Source organism: Daucus carota, chromosome 6 (assembly GCF_001625215.2).
Source record: "Daucus carota subsp. sativus chromosome 6, DH1 v3.0, whole genome shotgun sequence".
Taxonomy (NCBI): Eukaryota; Viridiplantae; Streptophyta; class Magnoliopsida; order Apiales; family Apiaceae; genus Daucus; species Daucus carota.
In genome coordinates, this window is record NC_030386.2 from 9,844,607 (window position 1) to 9,866,302 (window position 21,696).

At 37.4% G+C, this 21,696-nt stretch overlaps 1 protein-coding gene across 1 annotated transcript; it reads left to right on the forward strand.

The window, feature by feature from the left end:
- The first annotated feature begins 308 nt into the window (after nt 1-308).
- Nucleotides 309-20,239, forward strand: LOC108225845 (uncharacterized). The gene is made up of 14 exons (XM_017400799.2): nt 309-990; nt 1,086-1,535; nt 1,629-1,881; nt 1,965-2,980; nt 3,163-3,929; nt 4,068-4,748; nt 5,281-5,436; nt 5,528-5,807; nt 5,886-5,982; nt 17,421-17,493; nt 18,441-18,595; nt 18,683-18,803; nt 18,882-19,091; nt 19,976-20,239. Exons 1-14 carry the CDS (start codon nt 309-311, stop codon nt 20,237-20,239), a joined length of 5,205 nt encoding a protein of 1,734 aa, XP_017256288.2.
- The last annotated feature ends 1,457 nt before the right edge of the window (nt 20,240-21,696 follow it).

Genomic DNA, 21,696 nt, shown 5'->3' on the forward strand with positions numbered 1-21,696 from the left:
TTTTTCTGCACCGTAATGTTCCATGATAAGAATATCTAATTTAGGCATATATATTTTTCCCAGTGCCCAATGGCTATGCCTCTTTATGACCTCCAACTGCTTGTTGTAACAAATGTCATTCCATTATGTGGAAAGAGGAGAGGGTGAATAAAAATGTTACGAAGGATATTCCAAAGTTTAGCACATGTTGTGGACACGGTACCATTAAACTACCAGTGACCCCACCCATTCCTGATTACCTCATGCATTTGTACACTGATAAAAACAAGTCCAAGCATTTTAAGTAGAATATCCGTCTATACAATGCAATGTTTTCCTTTACTTCTACCGGTGGAAAAGTTGATTACTCTATTAATCGTGGAAGAGCTCCGTATGTTTATCGTCTCAATGGTCAAAATCACCATGTTTTTGGTACACTTATTCCTGATGATGGTAAAGATCCCAAATTCTGTCAAGTTTATATATATGACACTGAGCATGAGGTGCAAAATAGGATGAAATGGGTCAAAGTTGATGATGGAGAGCCTGTAGATTCAGAAATTGTCGAAGGTTTGATAAGGATGTTAGACGAAAGTAATCTGCTGGTTAGAAAGTTTAGACAGGCCAGGGATCGTTTCAAAGAGCAGCCAATAAGGAATTTGAGAATCAAAATGAAAGTCTGTCGTTCGAAGAGTGGCCGTGAGAATCATATCGGCCCATCAGATGAGGTAGCTGCTTTTCTCGTTGGAGATATAAACACTACTGTTGGTGAAAGAGATATTATTATTGAGAAGACTAATATTGATCCTGATGTAAAAGAGTTTGAACGTATCTGCTCCGTACATTCCTCACTCATGGCTCTACAATATCCACTACTGTTTCCCATGGGTGAAGATGGTTACCATGATGAAATTCCATATGTTGATCCTGACAACCAGAACAAGAAAAAGAGGAAAAGGATTACAATGGAAGAGTACTACTCTTACAAACTACAAGTTCGAAAAAATGATGGTAATGCCAATTATTACTCTCTGGTTATGTATTTCAATCCTTTTTTTTTGTTTGACAACATAATGAAATCAATTTATGGGATACAAGTCTTACAGTTCGTTTGGGTGGGCGTTTGTTCCAACAATATGTTGTAGATGCTTTCTCTACTGTAGAGCAGGCGCGTTTGTGGTGGCTACGTACTCATCAAAAGATTCCGCGTAGTGATTTGTATACGAATATTTCAAAGAAACTTCAGAAAGGAAATACTGATACTGCAAATGTTGGTAAAGGCTTCATTTTACCAGCAAATTTCTTGGGATCCAGGCGTTATATGCAGCAGAATTTTCAAGACGCGCTAGCTGTGTGTCGTGTCATTGGTCATCCAGATGTTTTCCTCACAATGACTTGCAATGCTTTATGGGATGAAATCTTACAAATGATGAAGCATCTACCTGGTTGCTCTCCACAAAACTCTCCTGATATAATTGCAAGAGTTTTTCACCAGAAGCTACAACAAATTGCAGATGAAATTAAAAAGAAGAATTATTGTGGTACCTGCCTAGGAGGTACAATTTAAATAATGTATTAATTAAGATTCTGGTTTCATCAATTTTTTTTATTCCTTTTTGCCGACCACTGACATATTTGTAATTTTTTAGTTATGTATGTAGTGGAGTTCCAAAAACGTGGCCTACCGCATGTACATATGCTAATTTGGCTTAATTCAGATTCGAAGAAGAACTTGAGTGCCAATGTCGACAACTATGTCTCTGCTGAGATTCCAGATCCCCTGAAAGATCCCGGAGGCTTCAATGCTGCCAGCAGATTCATGATTCATGGACCATGTGGACTGCAGAACCCAAAATGTGCTTGCATGAAAGATTTTAAATGTACAAAGCATTTCCCTAAGAAGTAAGTTACAAAATCTTCTCTACTTGCAATTATAAAACCATCATTCTAAAATGTGGGAGCTGATTTCCTTAACTGTAATGCAGGTATAATGCCACCACCATCTTTGATCAATCTGGTTTTCCAATATACAAACGAAGGAACACTGGAATAAATGTCAAGAAAGGTAAATTTTTTCTTGACAACAGATGGGTTGTTCCATATAACCGAGATCTGTTAGTAAAGTATCAGTGTCACATGAATGTAGAAATCTGTTGTCATGCTAGGAGCTTAAAATATTTATTCAAATATTGCCTAAAAGGACATGATCGTGAGACGGTTGAAATTTCTTCCGAGAATGGTAATGTAGCGGTTGGTGCTGATCAACTAGTTGATGAGATTAATGCTTACTTTGATGGTCGGTATATTTGTGCATGTGATGCAGCTTACCGCGTTTTTGGATATCCAAAACACTACCGGTCCATATCCGTGCATCGTCTTTCATTCCACCTGCCTGGGGAACGTACCTGTACATTTACAGAAAATGAAACATTAGAGAAAGTTGCTAGGAGGAATAGGCACAAACGTTCCCAGTTGGAAGCTTTCTTTCTACTTAACCAAACAGATCCATCTGCAAGAAAGTATACATATGATCAAATTCCAGAGCATTACGTATGGAATGAAGTAGATATGATATGGACAATGAGGAAAAAAGGAAGTCAAATTGGGAGATTGTTGTATACATATCATAGTGCTGGTGAGATTTGGTACCTTCGTCTCTTGCTAACAAAGGTGTGTGGCCCCACCTCCTTCAATCATTTGAAGACTATCAATAAGAGATGCTACAAGACCTTCAAAGAAGCATGTGTAACTCTTGGTTTATTGGACGATGACAAAGAGTGGCATGAGGTAATAGAAGACTATGCTAAATCTGGGCTTCCTCCTCAAATCAGACAGCTCTTTGTCCATATCATTGTCAATTGTCAAGTTACTGACCTCCTTAATCTTTGGCAACGACAATGGAAGTCCATGGCCGATGACATCTTGCTCCAACATAGGAATTTGTTTGGCGAGGAACCTACCAAGATTTCGGAGAAGCAGCTACAATTCTATGTACTTGCAGGTATTTTACATTCATACATCTCACAATGAAGAATTCAGTTTTTTGATTCCAGTTGTTCATAATTTCATTATTACAACTCAGTTCATTCGTTTACCACAAGCTGTATAGTATACTGAGTAGATTTTATTGCATATAATTTCTGGATCATGGCAATATTTTTTAAAGACTTTGATTTATTGCAGAAATTGATAAGTTGCTCAGATCGATTGGTAAATTTGTCAAACATTTTACTCAATTGCCACAGCCTCCTCCAGAATACCTACAAACTGGTCAGAATAATTTGGTTGTGGAGGAAACAAGTTACAATCTTGAAGAGATGGCAACTGAATTTGAAAGGCTATATCAACATTGCAATCCTGAACAGTTGGAGGTTTACAATGTTGTTCTCAGCTCTGTGGAGAAGAAGGAAAGAGGTCTTTTTTTTGTATATGGCTCCGGAGGATATGGTAAAACTTACGTTCGGAAGACATTGATTTACAAGCTCCGGTCACTTATCAAAATCGTTTTACCGGTGGCTTCATCTAGAATTGCTTCCACCCTAATGCCAGGCGGTCGCACTGCACATTCCCGCCTCAAAATTCCTATAATGCTTGATGACTATTCCTCATGTGCTATAGTTCATGATTCTGATATAGCTGAGCTGATTAGAAATACAAGTCTAATCATATGGGATGAAACACCTATGCAACATAGGTACGCATTTGAATGTCTCGATCGTTCTTTACGAGATATAATGAAATCTGTTGATCCAAACAGATACCAAATGCCATTTGGAGGGATTACAGTTCTCTTAGGCGGTGACTTTCGTCAGATCCTCCCAGTCATAAGTTATGCCTCTCGTGGTGACATTGTCTCAGCATGCATCACGCAATCATTGTTGTGGTGTTATGCCAAAATTTTTATCCTTCATCGAAATATGAGACTGAATCAAGGAAGCACTGCAGAGGAGGTTGAAGAATTGCAGTAATTTGCTGAATGGGTGTTGAAAATAGGTAACGGTACTCTCAAACCTCCTCCACAATCTGATATAACCTATGAAGAAGATGACATTGTTTTACCTATCAACTTTTGTGATCCTGATGTATAGAATTCTGTTGAGAACATGATAGAGTGGACTTATCCAGACTTGATGGAAAATTACATGTCACCTAGCTATATAAGTGAAAGAGCTATACTGACTCCTACAAACCAGGTATTTGGGCATTTGAATTCTCAAATTGTTGAAAACCTGCCTGGTGAACACAACACCTATTTTAGTGTGGATCGAGCTGAAGACTATGGTGGTACTGCATCTGATTTGGGGTTTGCTTTTCCACCTGAGTATTTGAACGCTTTCAACATCTCTAGACTTCCTGCTCATGATTTGAAACTCAAAGTTGGTGTTGCTGTCATGTTAATGCGCAATCTCAATCAAACTCTTGGGCTATGTAATGGTACCAGAATGGTGGTGACAAAGTGTTTGCGAAATTGTGTTGAATGCGAGGTCATCTGTGAAGCTTTCGTTGGTTCAAGACACTTCATTCCTAGAATGGAGTTATCCGCGACTGATACCAAACTGCCTTTCAAGCTCATAAGGAAACAGATGCCGCTTCAGATCTGTTATTCTATGACTATCAGCAAGTCACAAGGCCAGTCGCTTACTAGAGTGGGTTTATTTTTGCCAAACCTCGTTTTTACTCATGGCCAATACTATGTGGCTGTGAGTAGAGTTACTTCTCCCGGTGGTCTTAAAATTTTCATAAACTCTAGCAATGGCTCACCAACAAATGTAACTAAAAATGTTGTTTACAAGGAATTTTTTTTTTAACTTGCCATCTGCATAATCTTTAAGATTAAGGAGATTATGAGATTGCAAATTATAAAAGATTGGTCAGTCTTTTTGTTGCTTAGTTTTTTGTATCAAACTGATGAACATGTCTCATATGGTTGATTTCTTTATCGAATATATTTGTTCTCATCAGCAAAACCCAGTGCTCCTCTTATTTGCTAGATCAAAATACAATGTTGCATGCTGAGATTAATTTTACTGATTAAAGACAACTTAGATTTTACTAATTTATGATAAAATGAAAATACAGTTTTAGTTTCTAATACAAACAAAAAGCAGACCTATGATTACAGATGAACAGAGGAAAATGAATTTTTTACAGTATTCATAGTGGCCCACTTATCCTCCGCGTCTACCCTATCTTTTTGCTTTAGTTTTCATCCACACATTCAGATCTACACATATTATCTTCAACATAAGTTTCCAAAAGGACCAGATCCAATCTCAGCACTAGCAAGGCCATTTTTTACAGCTGAGAGATATGTTTAACCAATATCATAGCTTGCTTCAAATTGGTCCTGAGCGTAGCGAGTGGTCGATTTCAGTAAGAGTTCAAGCAATATGGAAAAGTATTAACCGTACCACCAACGAATTCAGAGGATACAATATGGTCTTGACAGATATACAGGTATTATTATTTCTTTCTTTATAGCTACCTGCTAACCATTAATGAGGTTCACCTATTTTCCAGACTACTCTTATGATGTTTCCTTGGTCAGGGTTGTCGAATTCATGCTTTTATTATGGACAAATTGAGTGATAAGTTTGAAGGCAGAATAAAGGAAGGCGATGTCTACAATATCTCCAACTTTAAGGTCAAGAAATATGAAGGGAAGGAACTAAACAGAGTAGTTAGGAATGAGAAACACATATTCTTTGACTACCAAACTAATCTTAAGAAGCTGACTTATGAGCTGTGCAGAATCCCATCTTATGCATTTGATATCTTTCCTTTGCAAGAATTGGAGAAGATTTACACTGACAGTTATTTCTTAGTTGGTAATACCTATCTCATTAATATATTACCTACCTAATGAATTATTTTATTATTTACTTCTCATTGTTTGTTTACTGTAGATGTCATTGGCAAGGTAGAACAATCTGGTGTTTCAACTTATGTTTCAAAGGAGGACAACAAAAAAACAAATGTGAAATTTAAAATATTTGATGGGAGGTACTATATTGAACCCATCTTTAAGTGCTGAGAAAACTATTGTAATGCTGTTTTTATGTATATACTGATATATGCCATCAATTAAATAATTCTCAGATGAGTGTGACATTTTTCAACCAATTTGGTGAAAGTGATTAGTCCATATTTTTGCATATTTAAGTGCCTATTTTTTTGTTTATTTTCGTAGTATTAATCGCTTATTTATTTTATTTCAGGAAATTGTAGATAAATAAAGAAAGAAGAGAAAATGCAAGAAAAAGAAGAAAAGGGAAAAGAAAGAGTTGGCAAGTAAAGGACACATGGATGGCCACAATTCTCCCAACACTCAAGGCACATGGATGGTCAAGATGGAGCCACCCTACCCCTGAACCCTAATTCTTTAGTTATAAATACCCCTCTTCTTTTACTTGTAATCACCAACCTAGCAACCTAGTAACCCTAGCCACCTACCCACCTTTTCTACCTAGTCATTTCTATAGTTAGTATCTTAGATAGATTTACATTTTGCTAGCCCCAATTTCCTTTCCAAGCTTGTATACACTTTTTTAATTTCTATGCAAATCTCTTTTTGTTTAATCTTGTGTTGTCTTTCTAATTTATGTTCTCCAAATTGAATGATTCTTCTAAGTACCACCACATGCTTTTTAAGCTTTTTGGGAAATGAAGAATCATTAAACTTGTGATTAGTGTAGATCTCTTATTATAGATTTGATTTAGTAAGAAACTAAGTCCTAGCACAAAATTAATTTGTGTTAGGGTTTAGATTTAAAACCTTAAATTTTCTGTTCTTGGTTGTATTGCTCAAATTGCTAATTAGTAATTATAAAAATAAAAAAAAAATTAGTTATTAAAAACCTCGATTAACAACTCCAGTTTACTATTCCTCTGCTTCGGTTTTAGAAACAAACGAATACTCATTCTTTTCTCTTCTCTGTTTTTAAACATAAAACCCACTCCCTTGTTTTCTTTTACTCTGTTTCTTTTCGATTTAAAAAAAACCGCAGACTAGTGTTTGATTTCTTCTTTTGCTGGAAGTATTCGAATGGGTGCTTGTTTGAGTTCGTTTCCTGCCAAGTTCTGTCCGAGTTAGCGAATTAGTTCGATTTTGTTTTGATGGGTTGTTGTTCGAGTTTGTCCGAGTCGAGAGTTCTTCTGCTGCGTGTTGATTTGTGCGAGTAGTAGCTAAGCTGAGTTGGTTAATTGTGTCGAGTCACAGATCGTTGATTACTGTTAGTCTGAGTTTTCGAGTCACCTCACCGAGTCAGTCGTTTTTGCCTTGTTTTTGCTGAGTCACCGAGTCAAGTGTGGGTTTGTCGTTGATTCTGTTGCCATGCTTGTTTTGTTTAGTCGAGTTTCCGCGGCGAGTTCACTGAGTCACAGTGCGTGTTTTGGGTCTGAGTTGTAGAGTCATGGCTGGCATTCTGAGTAGCATCGAGTCTGCGTCGAATTTTGAGTGTTGTTAGCTGCGATTGGTTTGTTTCTAGCTGGGTTCGAGTCCCTTTTGTTTTTCTAATTACGGAGTTTAGAGTTCTGTGCTGTTCTGCGTCGAGTCTAGTAGCAGTACTGTGTTCCGGGTTCGTTTTTAATCAAGTTCCAGCTTTCGTTTTTGAATCGAATTCTTGGTTTTAGTCTTGTGGTTCGCTGATTATTGTGTTTGTTAGCAGAGTAGTTGTGCTGGGGTTTGTATGTGCTGCTGCGTTTTTGTTTTCTGGGTTGTTAATAGCTGAGTTATTGGGTGTAATCGAGTCATCAGTCAAGTAGCTTATTAGTTTTGCTTTTTAGTTTTCGTTTCTGCGATTGGTTGGCTGAATCTTTCTGGCTGACTTTATTTTCATTTTTTGAGTTGTTTACAGCAGTAGGAATATGCGTTTTAATCGAGTAATGTTGTGATTCATACATTTCTTTTCTTAGTGATTAGTTTTAATTCAAATTAGAAGTTTAGTTTTAATCAATTAAATGTTTAACTTTTGATCTTTTAATTAGTTAATTTAAATTCAAACTGTTTCTTTGTTGATAAACTAGATAAATTCAAAACTCCTTTCACAAATATTGTTCTAATTCGCCTAGGTTAGATTTAAAGGTTAGCGAAAATTATTTTTAATCTCTGTGGACGAATCATAAATTACTATAACGAGATTGTGCGCTTGCGATCGATTTAAATTTCTAGCACACCAAGTTTTTGGCGCCGCTGCCGGGGATTAAAATTAATTTTTCGCTCCTTTATTTTTAATCTTTCGGATTAGCTTGTTTTCTCACTATTTTTTTGTTCTTTATTTCGAGGAGGAATAGTCGGGATTCATGGAGTAAAGTGAACAAATTTTGCTCGGATTTGGAAGCTTGCTTTGGTATCTCGTATCTCTCCACTCACTTTTTTCGTCTTTATTTAGAAAATCACAAACAAATTTGAAAATTGAAAATCACAAAAAAATTAAAAATTTAAAATCCAAAAATAGTAGTTAGAATTAAATATGTGTTGCATCATGCATTTTTTACACTTAGGGCACATCATTTAGAATTTTAATTTTTGTTTTTTTAAATTTTCGTACCTATTTGTGGTGATCGCTGGAGGACCCTAAGGTGCGTTAATTTCTTTCTTTTCTCTAGATTAGGACACGTAGTTTAAGCATCCATAGTTGTTTACCGCTTTAATTATCTCGTTGTGTGGTGCATCATTTTAAATAAATCTTAAGGGCAAAACCCAATCATAAGATAAGGGAAGGGATTTCATCACTCTTTCCTTGGCCCACAACGACTTAATTCTTCATTTTGCATACCCTTCCTTTAATAAAATTGAATTAGACGTTAGCCCCTAGGATTTCGCGCTCAACTAGGAAGGTACCTAAAAGACGAGGTAATCTTGAATTATTCCGACTTTTCGGTGTCTAGGCAAGCGAAAGCTTACCTGGCCGATTAAGGTTTGGTGTCTAAGCGCGGAGATTGGCCTCTTGGCAATGCCTGCTCCAAACTGGCCAGACCGGTCCGAATAATTTTGGATTTATCGAGTTTTTGGTGGTCCTTAACGTTAGGAGCAAGGTCTAGTTCATTTTTTATTAGGGAACCCTAGAATTAAGTTTTTCTTTCACTTTTACACCCTTTCTTTTGTTTGCTTTATTTCTTCGCACTTATTTGCTACGTGTTTACTATCTAGTTTATGCGAACTACTTGGGTTAGGAGCGAATCGTCTAGATTAGTTAGACCGATCATCGAAATTCCTTCTTCGTCCTCTTCGGACTCCGAACCCATAGAAGCTAGCGAACCGATAGTAAACATGGCGTTGTCTCTTAAAGACCGCTGTTACCCGTCCCGTTCTGCTCAACCATCGTGCATCACCCTTCCTCCCGTTAATGGGAATAATTTCGAGATTAAGGCACATCACATTAGCATGTTGCCTAAATTTTTAGGGAGTGATGGTGAGGATCCATATCTCTTTATTCAAGAATTTGAGGAGGTTTGCGGTTTGCAAAAACTCCAACAATTGAGCGAAGATTCCATTCGGCTTAGACTTATCAACTTTGCTTTAAAAGAAAATGCTAAAAAATGGTTGTATAGTCTTCCCGTCAATTCTATTTCCACTTGGGAGGGCTTTGTGGTAATGTTTCTTAAAAAGTATTTTCCAAACCACAAAACGACTCGAATTACAAATGAAATAAATCAATTCCATCAAAGGGAAAATGAGTCTTTTTGGAAATTCTTTGATCGTTTCAAAAATCTTTTATCACAATGCCCCCACCATGGAATAGAGAAATGGAGACTTTGTAAGATTGTGTACGAGGCCTTAGATAGTCAAACAACCGCTTTGTTAGAATCTATGTGCCAAGGCAAATTCATGGAGAAAGATGAGGATCAAGGGTGGGAATTTTTCGAGGACCTAGCCGAGAAAACAATGTTATGGGAGTCTACTAGGGAACCTAAAAAGTCAATCGAGGCGTCTAGCTCTAGGGGTTTGCACTCGATAGGAAACAATGTGGCAACCGATGCCAAATTAGCAACCCTTACTAAGAGACTCGAAGCTTTAGAGTCTCATAGTGGCCCCTCATCTATGCCTATGTTCTCGAACTATAATGCTCCCCATCCCGAGATCCAACAATCTCATGATTTTGAGCAAGTGAACGCGATGTTTCAACCTAAGCCTAGAAATGACCCATTTGCACCAACTTACAACCCCGGGTGGAAGAATCACCCGAATTTCTCGTGGAACCAAGGTCAAAACTTTCAAACTCCACAACCCAATTTCCAAAGGCCCAATCCTAACTCTTTTCCTACTTATCAAAACCCGAGTCAAGCTCCCGTGAATCCTCCCGGATTTAATGATTCGGATAAGAGACTCAATTCCTTAGAAAAGAGCATAGAGGCCTTAGTGAAATCACAAACTAACTTGACCCAATCCCAACAAACCTTCATGCAAACTTTAACTCAAGATAGGCAACTTTTGCATTCTAATGTGCAAGCCGTCTCTAAGTTAGAGTCCCAATTGAGTCAATTAGCGAGCACGTTGTGTGAACGAGAAAAGAACAAATTCCCGAGCCAGCCCGAGGTGAACCCGAAATTTCCTCTTAATCAAAGACCCCCGGATAATGTGCATTCGGTCATTTCTCTTAGGTCGGGTAAACAAGTTGAAACCCACGTTGGTGAGAACCTTGGTAAGAAAGGGGATTCGACTTCTAACCCAAGTCCACCCCGCACTACCATTAAACATGACAAACCCGAGAGTTCAAAAGCCCGTGAGGAGTCGAGTGACCCAAACCCGGAACCCGAGTTGCAAAGTGAAGTAGTCTATAAACCGAGAGTCCCTTACCCACAAAGACTTATTTCACCTAAGCAATCGGCTCAAATGGAGAAGATTTTGGAAGTGTTTAAGCAAGTCAAGGTCAACATACCCCTTTTAGATGCAATTCAACAAATTCCCTCATATGCTAAGTGTCTAAAGGAGTTATGTACCCATAAGAGAACCAACCATGTCCCTAAGAAAGCTTTCCTTACCTCTCACATTAGTTCGATTCTCTCAAACCAAATTCCCGTGAAATACAAGGACCCCGGTTGTCCTACAATTTCATGTGTCATAGGAGAAACTTTTGTGGATAAGGCGTTACTTGATTTAGGGGCTAGTGTTAATCTCCTTCCATATTCTGTCTACCAAGCCTTAGGTTTAGGGGAGCTCCGCCAAACCAATGTCACACTTCAATTAGCCGATCGATCCGTGAAAATTCCTAAGGGAATGATCGAAGATGTGCTAATTAAAGTAGGTGATTTCGTGTTTCCCGTAGATTTTGTCGTCATAGAGACCGAGCCGGTTAGGAACCCTAAGAATCAAATTCCCATTATCCTAGGACGACCCTTTTTAGCTACATCCAACGCTTTGATTAATTGTAGAAATGGATTAATGAAGCTAACATTTGGTAACATGACAATCGATCTCAACATCTTTCATGTGGGGAAACAATCCGATGATTTCTATGATCAACCTATGGACGTTAATCTAATTGATGAAATAGTTGATCAAGATCTCATGAATCCTAAAGATGCCCTTGAATTTTGCTTAAAACATTTTGGAGAGGATTGGGATGTTTCCAACTACACACATGAGGTCAACCAAATGTTAGAATCCACCATTCCTACAACAAGTCAAGAGCGTGTTGTTGAACCCGAGCTTTTGCCTTTACCTAAGAAAACCGTTGAGTCACAACCGCCGGAATTAGAACTCAAACCTCTTCCCGACACTCTTAAGTATGCTTTTCTAGGCCCTAACGACTCATATCCCGTTATCATTGCCTCTAATTTGACTACGTCACAAGAGGCAGAACTTTTAGGAATCCTTAGAAAGCATAAGGGAGCGATAGGGTGGAGCATCTCGGACATTAAAGGAATTAGCCCGGCGATTGTCCAACATAGGATTCATTTGGTAGAAGATGCAAAGCCCGTGAGAGAACCTCAAAGGAGGTTGAATCCTCCCATGATGGAGGTAGTTAAGAAAGAAATTCTTAAGTGCTTAGACAATGGGATCATATATCCCATTTCCGATAGTAAGTGGGTGAGTCCCGTCCATGTAGTGCCTAAGAAGTCGGGCATTACTTTGGTGACCAATGAGAACAATGAGCAAGTTCCAACACGTGTCCAATCCGGTTGGAGAATGTGTATAGACTTTAGGAAGCTTAATGCCGTCACTAGGAAAGATCATTTTCCTTTGCCTTTCATCGATCAAATGCTAGAGAGGTTAGCGGGTCACGCGTTTTATTGCTTCTTAGACGGTTACTCGGGATATTTTCAAATCCCGATTGCACCCGAGGACCAAGAAAAGACCACCTTCACTTGCCCTTTTGGAACCTTCGCTTATAGACGTCTAGCTTTCGGCCTAACCACGGGCCCATCCACGTTCCAAAGGTGTATGACTAGCATTTTCTCGGAAATGATAGGTGACTTTCTAGAAGTCTTCATAGATGACTTTTCCATCTTTGGACCATCTTTTCACCAATGCCTTAACAATTTAGATCGAGTGTTGAAAAGATGTGAGGAAACGGATTTAGTGTTAAATTGGGAGAAATGTCATTTCATGGTTAAGGAGGGAATCGTTCTAGGACATAAAATTTCTGAAAAAGGAATCGAAGTAGACAAGGCTAAGGTCGACCTAATAGCTAATCTCCCACCTCCCAAGTCCGTTAAGGAAATTCGCTCTTTCCTTGGACATGCGGGATTTTATCGTAGATTCATCCAAGATTTTAGCAAAAAGGCCCGACCTTTGACCAACCTTCTAGCTAAGGATGTCAAATTCGAATTCACAAGCGAGTGTGTTCATTCCTTCGAAGACCTTAAGAGAGAATTGACTTCGGCCCCGATCATGAAGTCTCCCGATTGGAGTCAACCTTTTGAGCTCATGTGTGACGCATCCGATTATGCGATAGGAGCGGTTTTAGGACAACGAATAGATAAGAGGCCACATGTCATTTACTACGCTAGTAAGACCTTAAATGATGCCCAACTCAATTACTCTACCACCGAGAAGGAACTTCTAGCCGTAGTCTTTGCCTTAGAAAAATTTCGCTCTTATCTTATCGGGTCCAAAATCATTGTTTACACCGACCATGCCGCTCTTAAGTACCTTTTCTCGAAAAAAGACTCAAAAGCCCGCTTAATTAGATGGATTTTGTTGCTCCAAGAGTTTGACTTAGAGATTAGGGATAAGAAAGGGTGCGAGAATGTCGTTGCCGATCATCTCTCTCGATTAGTGGTTGAATCCACTAACGACTTGCCCTTATGCGAGTCATTTCCCGACGAACACCTTCTCTCAATTTCCACTCTTCCTTGGTTCGCCGACATAGTCAATTACTTAGCAACCGGTGATATTCCCTCGACATGGTCCAAAAATGATAAAGCCAAGTTCTTTTCTCAAGTGAAACATTTCTTTTGGGACGACCCGTATCTCTTTAAACATTGTCCCGATCAAATCATTAGGAGGTGTGTCCCAAATAGTGAGTTTCATAGCATCCTCTCGTTTTGTCACGATCAAGCATGTGGAGGTCATTTTAGTGCGAAAAAGACCGCCGCTAAAATCCTCCAATGCGGTTTTTATTGGCCTAGTTTGTTTAAGGATGCCGCCAAGTATTGTTCTGCATGTAGTAGGTGTCAACATCTAGGAAGAATCACTAGGAGGAACATGATGCCTATGAGCCCAATTCTTATTATAGAGCTGTTTGATGTGTGGGGCATAGATTTCATGGGCCCATTTCCTAGTTCGTTTGGCAACCTTTACATCCTTCTCGCGGTAGATTACGTCTCCAAATGGGTAGAAGCCATCCCGACTCGGTCCAATGACAACAAAGTTGTCCTTCGCTTCCTTAAAGAGAATATCTTTTCTCGATTTGGAACACCTAGGGCTATCATTAGTGACCAAGGGACTCATTTTAAGAACCGTCAATTCGAGTCACTTCTTAAGAAGTACTCCATCACTCATAGGCTTGCTACCCCTTATCATCCTCAAACTAGTGGCCAAGTAGAGGTCTCAAACCGGCAAATTAAGCAAATCTTAGAAAAGACGGTCAACTCAAATAGGAAGGATTGGTCCACCAAGTTGATAGACGCCTTATGGGCCTATCGGACCGCCTTTAAGACCGTCTTAGGAATGTCTCCTTATAGACTCGTGTATGGTAAAGCTTGCCATTTGCCGGTTGAGCTAGAGCATAGAGCCATGTGGGCCATTAGAGAATTGAACTTCGACTTACCCACCGCCGGTAGTCATCGGAAGTTGCAATTGACCGAGTTGGACGAACTTAGAAACGATGCCTACGAAAATGCTAAAATTTACAAAGAGAGAACCAAGGCCTTCCATGATAAAACTATTTTGAGAAAATCATTTTCTCCCGGCCAAAAAGTTCTTCTCTACAACTCTAGGCTTCATTTGTTTCCCGGAAAGTTGCGTTCTAGATGGGACGGTCCTTACATTGTTCAAGTTGTTTTTCCTCATGGTGCTATTGAAATTCAGGATCCTAAAAATGGTAATGTTTTCAAAGTTAATGGTCAACGTCTTAAACCATTTTTAGAATTGCCTGTTGATTCGGAGGAAGAGGTCATCCACCTCATCGAACCTTGATCATGTAAGTTGTTTCAGTAGTTAATAAAAATCCCTTCATCTCCTATTCAGGTATTTTTCCTCTTTACTCTCTCATTTCAATTCTCTCTTTTGCATACATTGAGGACAATGCATGATTTAGGTATGGGGAGGGCTTTAGTGTAATTCTAAAATAATGAAAACCCTAAAAAATGAAAAATTAGAAAAATCCAAAAATAGAGATACTTTTAGCTAAGTTGTCTCTCCCTCACTCGAACTTTAGGAGTAGTTGGTGTTTAGCATGTTTTCAAAAAGTATATATATGTAGTGTCTTTTAGATAATTTGAACGTAGTTGAGTAAGGTTGTCTTTTTGAAACTTATATCGACCGATTTGTACTTTAAATTCCAAGATGGCACACACTTTTGCACGAGACCTTTGATGGAGAGATTGTCTAGTGATATTATTCGATACCTGAGAGAGAACCCACATGTTGAAACAATGTCGAATCGAACCTTTGCGAATAAAAAAAAAGAGAAAAAAGAAAAGAAAAAGAAAAAAAAATAGAAAAAAAAAGAAAGAAGGAATAACTACTTCAATACCCATTGTTCTTTATAGATAAAATCTTTAGATAAATGGGCAAAAGTAGATTGGCTAGTCCCGTTTTGTGGCCTTTGTTACTCGAGTTATTAAGTCCGTCGGGGGATTTCAAAACCTAGTGCCCTAAAACCGTTTGGTTTGGGAGTCACTGACCTAAAGCTCGCTACATGGGTAACATTGTTTGCCTAAGAAAACGGACAAAATAAAGTCAATGCAAAAAAAAGAAAAAGGAAAAAAAAAAAAAAAAGAAAGAAAAAAAGAAGAAGAATAAGAGTTTGTGAAGTTTGGCTAGATATTTGTTTCGATAGAGATTGGGTCGGTTCAAAATTGGTTGAAAAAGAGAAAATGTTCTTAGACAATTAGGATCCATCAAAGGCCTTAAATTATTTACACTCCTTGGATTTCTTGTAAATCTTTGTGTCGATGAAAGTAGATTAGAGGCAACTGTATCTTGATTATTAGTAGAAGAGTCTTTGAGTCGTATTTTCCTTAAAAACGCTTTTTGTTAACACCAACGAAATTAGAGTAGAGTCGAGTAGACACTTGCTAGAATGTCTCGAAGATTTTATGGGTATATCTTCTGTAAACCCTTAGGAGACAAAACTCCTCTTGTAGAGATCGTCTACGAGTTTAACGGGTTGGTGAACCTAAAATCACCCGTCACGCCTACGAAAAGGAGCCTAGGAATCGCATCTAGTTTGCTTAGTTTATTTTCTTTTCTTTTGATTTTTACTCGAGGACGAGCAAAAGATAGGTATGGGGAAGTTTGATTAGTCCATATTTTTGCATATTTAAGTGCCTATTTTTTTGTTTATTTTCGTAGTATTAATCGCTTATTTATTTTATTTCAGGAAATTGTAGATAAATAAAGAAAGAAGAGAAAATGCAAGAAAAAGAAGAAAAGGGAAAAGAAAGAGTTGGCAAGTAAAGGACACATGGATGGCCACAATTCTCCCAACACTCAAGGCACATGGATGGTCAAGATGGAGCCACCCTACCCCTGAACCCTAATTCTTTAGTTATAAATACCCCTCTTCTTTTACTTGTAATCACCAACCTAGCAACCTAGTAACCCTAGCCACCTACCCACCTTTTCTACCTAGTCATTTCTATAGTTAGTATCTTAGATAGATTTACATTTTGCTAGCCCCAATTTCCTTTCCAAGCTTGTATACACTTTTTTAATTTCTATGCAAATCTCTTTTTGTTTAATCTTGTGTTGTCTTTCTAATTTATGTTCTCCAAATTGAATGATTCTTCTAAGTACCACCACATGCTTTTTAAGCTTTTTGGGAAATGAAGAATCATTAAACTTGTGATTAGTGTAGATCTCTTATTATAGATTTGATTTAGTAAGAAACTAAGTCCTAGCACAAAATTAATTTGTGTTAGGGTTTAGATTTAAAACCTTAAATTTTCTGTTCTTGGTTGTATTGCTCAAATTGCTAATTAGTAATTATAAAAATAAAAAAAAAATTAGTTATTAAAAACCTCGATTAACAACTCCAGTTTACTATTCCTCTGCTTCGGTTTTAGAAACAAACGAATACTCATTCTTTTCTCTTCTCTGTTTTTAAACATAAAACCCACTCCCTTGTTTTCTTTTACTCTGTTTCTTTTCGATTTAAAAAAAACCGCAGACTAGTGTTTGATTTCTTCTTTTGCTGGAAGTATTCGAATGGGTGCTTGTTTGAGTTCGTTTCCTGCCAAGTTCTGTCCGAGTTAGCGAATTAGTTCGATTTTGTTTTGATGGGTTGTTGTTCGAGTTTGTCCGAGTCGAGAGTTCTTCTGCTGCGTGTTGATTTGTGCGAGTAGTAGCTAAGCTGAGTTGGTTAATTGTGTCGAGTCACAGATCGTTGATTACTGTTAGTCTGAGTTTTCGAGTCACCTCACCGAGTCAGTCGTTTTTGCCTTGTTTTTGCTGAGTCACCGAGTCAAGTGTGGGTTTGTCGTTGATTCTGTTGCCATGCTTGTTTTGTTTAGTCGAGTTTCCGCGGCGAGTTCACTGAGTCACAGTGCGTGTTTTGGGTCTGAGTTGTAGAGTCATGGCTGGCATTCTGAGTAGCATCGAGTCTGCGTCGAATTTTGAGTGTTGTTAGCTGCGATTGGTTTGTTTCTAGCTGGGTTCGAGTCCCTTTTGTTTTTCTAATTACGGAGTTTAGAGTTCTGTGCTGTTCTGCGTCGAGTCTAGTAGCAGTACTGTGTTCCGGGTTCGTTTTTAATCAAGTTCCAGCTTTCGTTTTTGAATCGAATTCTTGGTTTTAGTCTTGTGGTTCGCTGATTATTGTGTTTGTTAGCAGAGTAGTTGTGCTGGGGTTTGTATGTGCTGCTGCGTTTTTGTTTTCTGGGTTGTTAATAGCTGAGTTATTGGGTGTAATCGAGTCATCAGTCAAGTAGCTTATTAGTTTTGCTTTTTAGTTTTCGTTTCTGCGATTGGTTGGCTGAATCTTTCTGGCTGACTTTATTTTCATTTTTTGAGTTGTTTACAGCAGTAGGAATATGCGTTTTAATCGAGTAATGTTGTGATTCATACATTTCTTTTCTTAGTGATTAGTTTTAATTCAAATTAGAAGTTTAGTTTTAATCAATTAAATGTTTAACTTTTGATCTTTTAATTAGTTAATTTAAATTCAAACTGTTTCTTTGTTGATAAACTAGATAAATTCAAAACTCCTTTCACAAATATTGTTCTAATTCGCCTAGGTTAGATTTAAAGGTTAGCGAAAATTATTTTTAATCTCTGTGGACGAATCATAAATTACTATAACGAGATTGTGCGCTTGCGATCGATTTAAATTTCTAGCACACCAAGTTTTTGAGAAAGCAATGAAAGCAGTTGGAGAATCTGAGGTTATTATTGTTATAGCCTTTGCTAGAGTTAATAAATATGAAGGTCAGTTTTACAACTCTTTGTCTACAAATAAGCTGAGTACTATCTATAACAAAACTGATTCCATGGAACCAATATCATATAGGTGAACTTTACTTGGCCAACTACCCTGCAACAAGGTTCTATCTTAATCCTAAGCACTACTGTGTTAAAGAATTTCAGGAGAGGTGACATATTATGTTTAGTTGTTAATACAGTTTACTCATATGTTGAACTTACTGAAAAACAGCATAAACTAATATTCTACTTTTACTACATTGTTAGTTTTACAAGAAAGATTGCTGAAGAACAAATGTTGTCTAAGATGTTTACCATTGATGAAATTAAAAAACTTAACTGAGAACTACATCGAGGTATGGATTAAGTTTTTGGTATGTCAATTTGCAGATTAATATGCACAAGCTAACAATTTTGTTCTAATGTTGAACAGAAGGATGTTCAGTGTGCCGTTAAAGTGAAAAAGGTTGAGGAACAATATAATTGGTATGAAAATTGTTGCCCTGGTTGTGGTGAAGAAGTTAATAAAGTGGAGGGTAGGTTTAGATGCACAGAGTGTAAGAGGAATATACCATGGCCAGACAAGAGGTAATGTTGTTGAAGTTAGTCTAATGTAAAAAAACCATTAATTTTGCTGAAGTGAGTATAATGTAAAAAAACCATTAACCGTACTAGGTTTCGGTTGACAACTGTTTGCTCCGATGCATCTGGAATTCTAGCCATTATTCTGCCAGATGACGAAATCCAAAGTATCATTGGCAAAGAAGTGTTTGGTATTGAGAATGATGAATCACAGGTTCATGCAATAAATATACAAATGCATTCATGATTATACTTTTAATATTAAAGCTGATTCTTTCTTATTATTTTTTAGGTTGGTATCGACGGATTAACTTTCCCTCCTTTGCTGAAACAATTTGAGAAGAGGGATTATATTGTAACCGTTAGCATTTCTGCTCTGAATGTTAAGAAAACTTCCAAAGTGTACAAAGCAAAGAAGCTTGATAATCCACTTAAGAATCTTGGTGAAAATGAACCTGCTGAGTTGAAAACTGCTGAAACAGTTGACCATACTATGGAAACGGTCAGTTATGAGTTTCTATGAATCACAAAACTTAAGAAATGCTGTAACCGTTAGTGTATTCTTTCATAATTAGTTTTATGAACCTTATGCGTGATATTATGTGTTGAAATCAGGAATCCGAAAGAACCCCGAACATGCAGTCCACCAACTGAGAAGTCCTCTAACAAGTCTCGAGGTATCAAGAACAAAAAGCCTGTTAAATGTGAAATCTTGGTTGAAACTCCTACTACTAAGTTGAAGAAATCCTAATATTGTAAGTACCAAAATGAGTCCTTTTAAGTTTTGTTGTATATTATGTTTGATATAATTGTCACAGCTGTATTGTATCTTATTGCAGGATTGCCAGGAATGCTCCCTTTTATGGTGTCTTCTCCATTTTGCTTAAATTAGCAACTGTGAACATTTAATCTGTTTTGGACAGTTGATATCTACAAGAATGCAATCTCTAGCTGTACTTCTACAAATGTCTGTAGAATGTTTTAATTCCTATTCAGTTGCTGCATTATGTGAACAGCTGCGACATTTAATGTTTAAGCATCTACCAAAGCCATTGAAGAATTAAGTTTGCATGTTACATACTACTATTCACTCTATAAAAACAACCCATAGTCTATACATTCGTAGCATTCCTAATCAGCAAAACAGAATAGAAAATATGTCTTCAAAAAAAATATGATTCTTTCAAAGATGTCAACAAGTTGAGATATGACTGGAAGGTTACAGCTAGAGTCATGAATTTATGGAGAGGAGTTTCTTTGAAAGGAGAAGTCTTTACTAGCTTCAATCTATTGCTGGTTGATCATAAGGTAAAACATGCAATTCATTAAAACATTTATTGTTTAATGAATTATTTTGAATGATAAACATGTTCTTTTATATATCAGAAATGTCGTGTTCATGCTTTCGTTCCTGGGAACTTGGCTGCTACCTTTGAGCCAACATTAGAAATAGGAGAACTATACCTTTTCAAGAACTTTACCATCAAAGATTACAAACAAGATGAAAAGTTCAGGCCAGTACGCAAAAATTGGCAAATTGTTTTTGGAAGTGAGACCAAAATTACCAAATTAGATGAGAACGAGGTAGCCGTTGACAAAGCTGCGTTTGATTTTTATGATTTGGCCGACCTTAAAGACTTGGCATTTTAGACTACTTATTTAACCGGTAGATTCTCATCTAAATTTCTACAACAGTCCATCTCAAAGAAAAAACAGTTGCATTATATTTTAAGTTTTTCTTATGAGTTATGCAGATATCAGTGGAGTTGTGCACGAACGGAAAATTGAACTGCAAGACATTTAGAACAGATTCGGAGTCCAACAACGGCAAATCAAAATAACTATTACAGATGGAAGGTATGTTTAAAAGACAATAATAGTTGGCATACATGCAAAACAATATCTTTCACAACCGAAATTGATATTAGTTTATTCATGATACAAGGAAAATGGTGAAGGTCACATTCTGGGACGATTTTGCAGCTTTGTTTGCTGATGCGTTGAAGAATAATACTTTTGAGTACCCTCTTATTATCATTGTGTGCTGTGGAAGACCACAAGAGTGGCAGAGTATGCTTTGTTCTATATTTCTCTCCATTTTACACTTTTGTCTTTTGTTAATATGTTCTTCATTCTATCTTATTATGTGTAGAACAAATCAACATCGCAAATGTAACAGCCACTACATTCGACATAAACTTGAACCACAGCATTGTCGCTCACATGAGGAGAATGTACGTGTGATATTAGTTAACTCTTTGTTTGTAGAATGTTTATATCACATGATTTCTTGTGCTCACAAATTCTGTTTAACTAACATCACAAGGCTAAAACAACCTGAATTCGAGGAATACAACAAATCATTCCCCCAGTGGAAACCCATTGAGATTCTAAGCATTGAGCAAATAAAGAATGTCAAAGCAGAACACTCAGAGGTGAATTATGTGTATTTGTGGTTTGTTCATTATGTAAAAATCTCAACTACAAATAAGTGAAATGCTAACAAAAAAAATGCAGACTGATGTTCTATGCAAGGTGATGATTAACGAAGTCCTGCAGGATGCATGGTACAAGTATATATGTACATCGTGCTATAGTAATCTGCAGGTTGTGGAGAATCAAATGCACTGTCTGCACTGTCCGAGAAGTGTTCCTTATGCAGACAAGTGGTAAAACTTTATCTTATGTATATTATAAGACCTAAACTTGGATTTGTAGCCATCTAATTGTTTTGTTCTTTTTTCCACAAAGGTTTGAAATTTACTGCATTGCTTCTGATGCAACTGGTACCCTACCAATTGTGCTGGGCAATTTCTCAGCTATGAAATGTTTCGGAAAAACAGCTTATGAAATATGCGATGAGGTATATAACAGAAGTAAATTTAATATTTGCATTAAAAAAAAATTGCCAACATTATCCAAATTATGTTTACATTATTAGTCTCATCTGCATGATTGCAGGAAAATAATGTGTTTCCACAAATCATAAGATCACTTGAGAAGAAGGAATACACTTTGAAGCTGCTGATTACCATCCATAATATAACTGGTATGAAAAAGGTGTACACTGTCAAAGATATGGTTCCTGGACACATCTTGAAACCAAT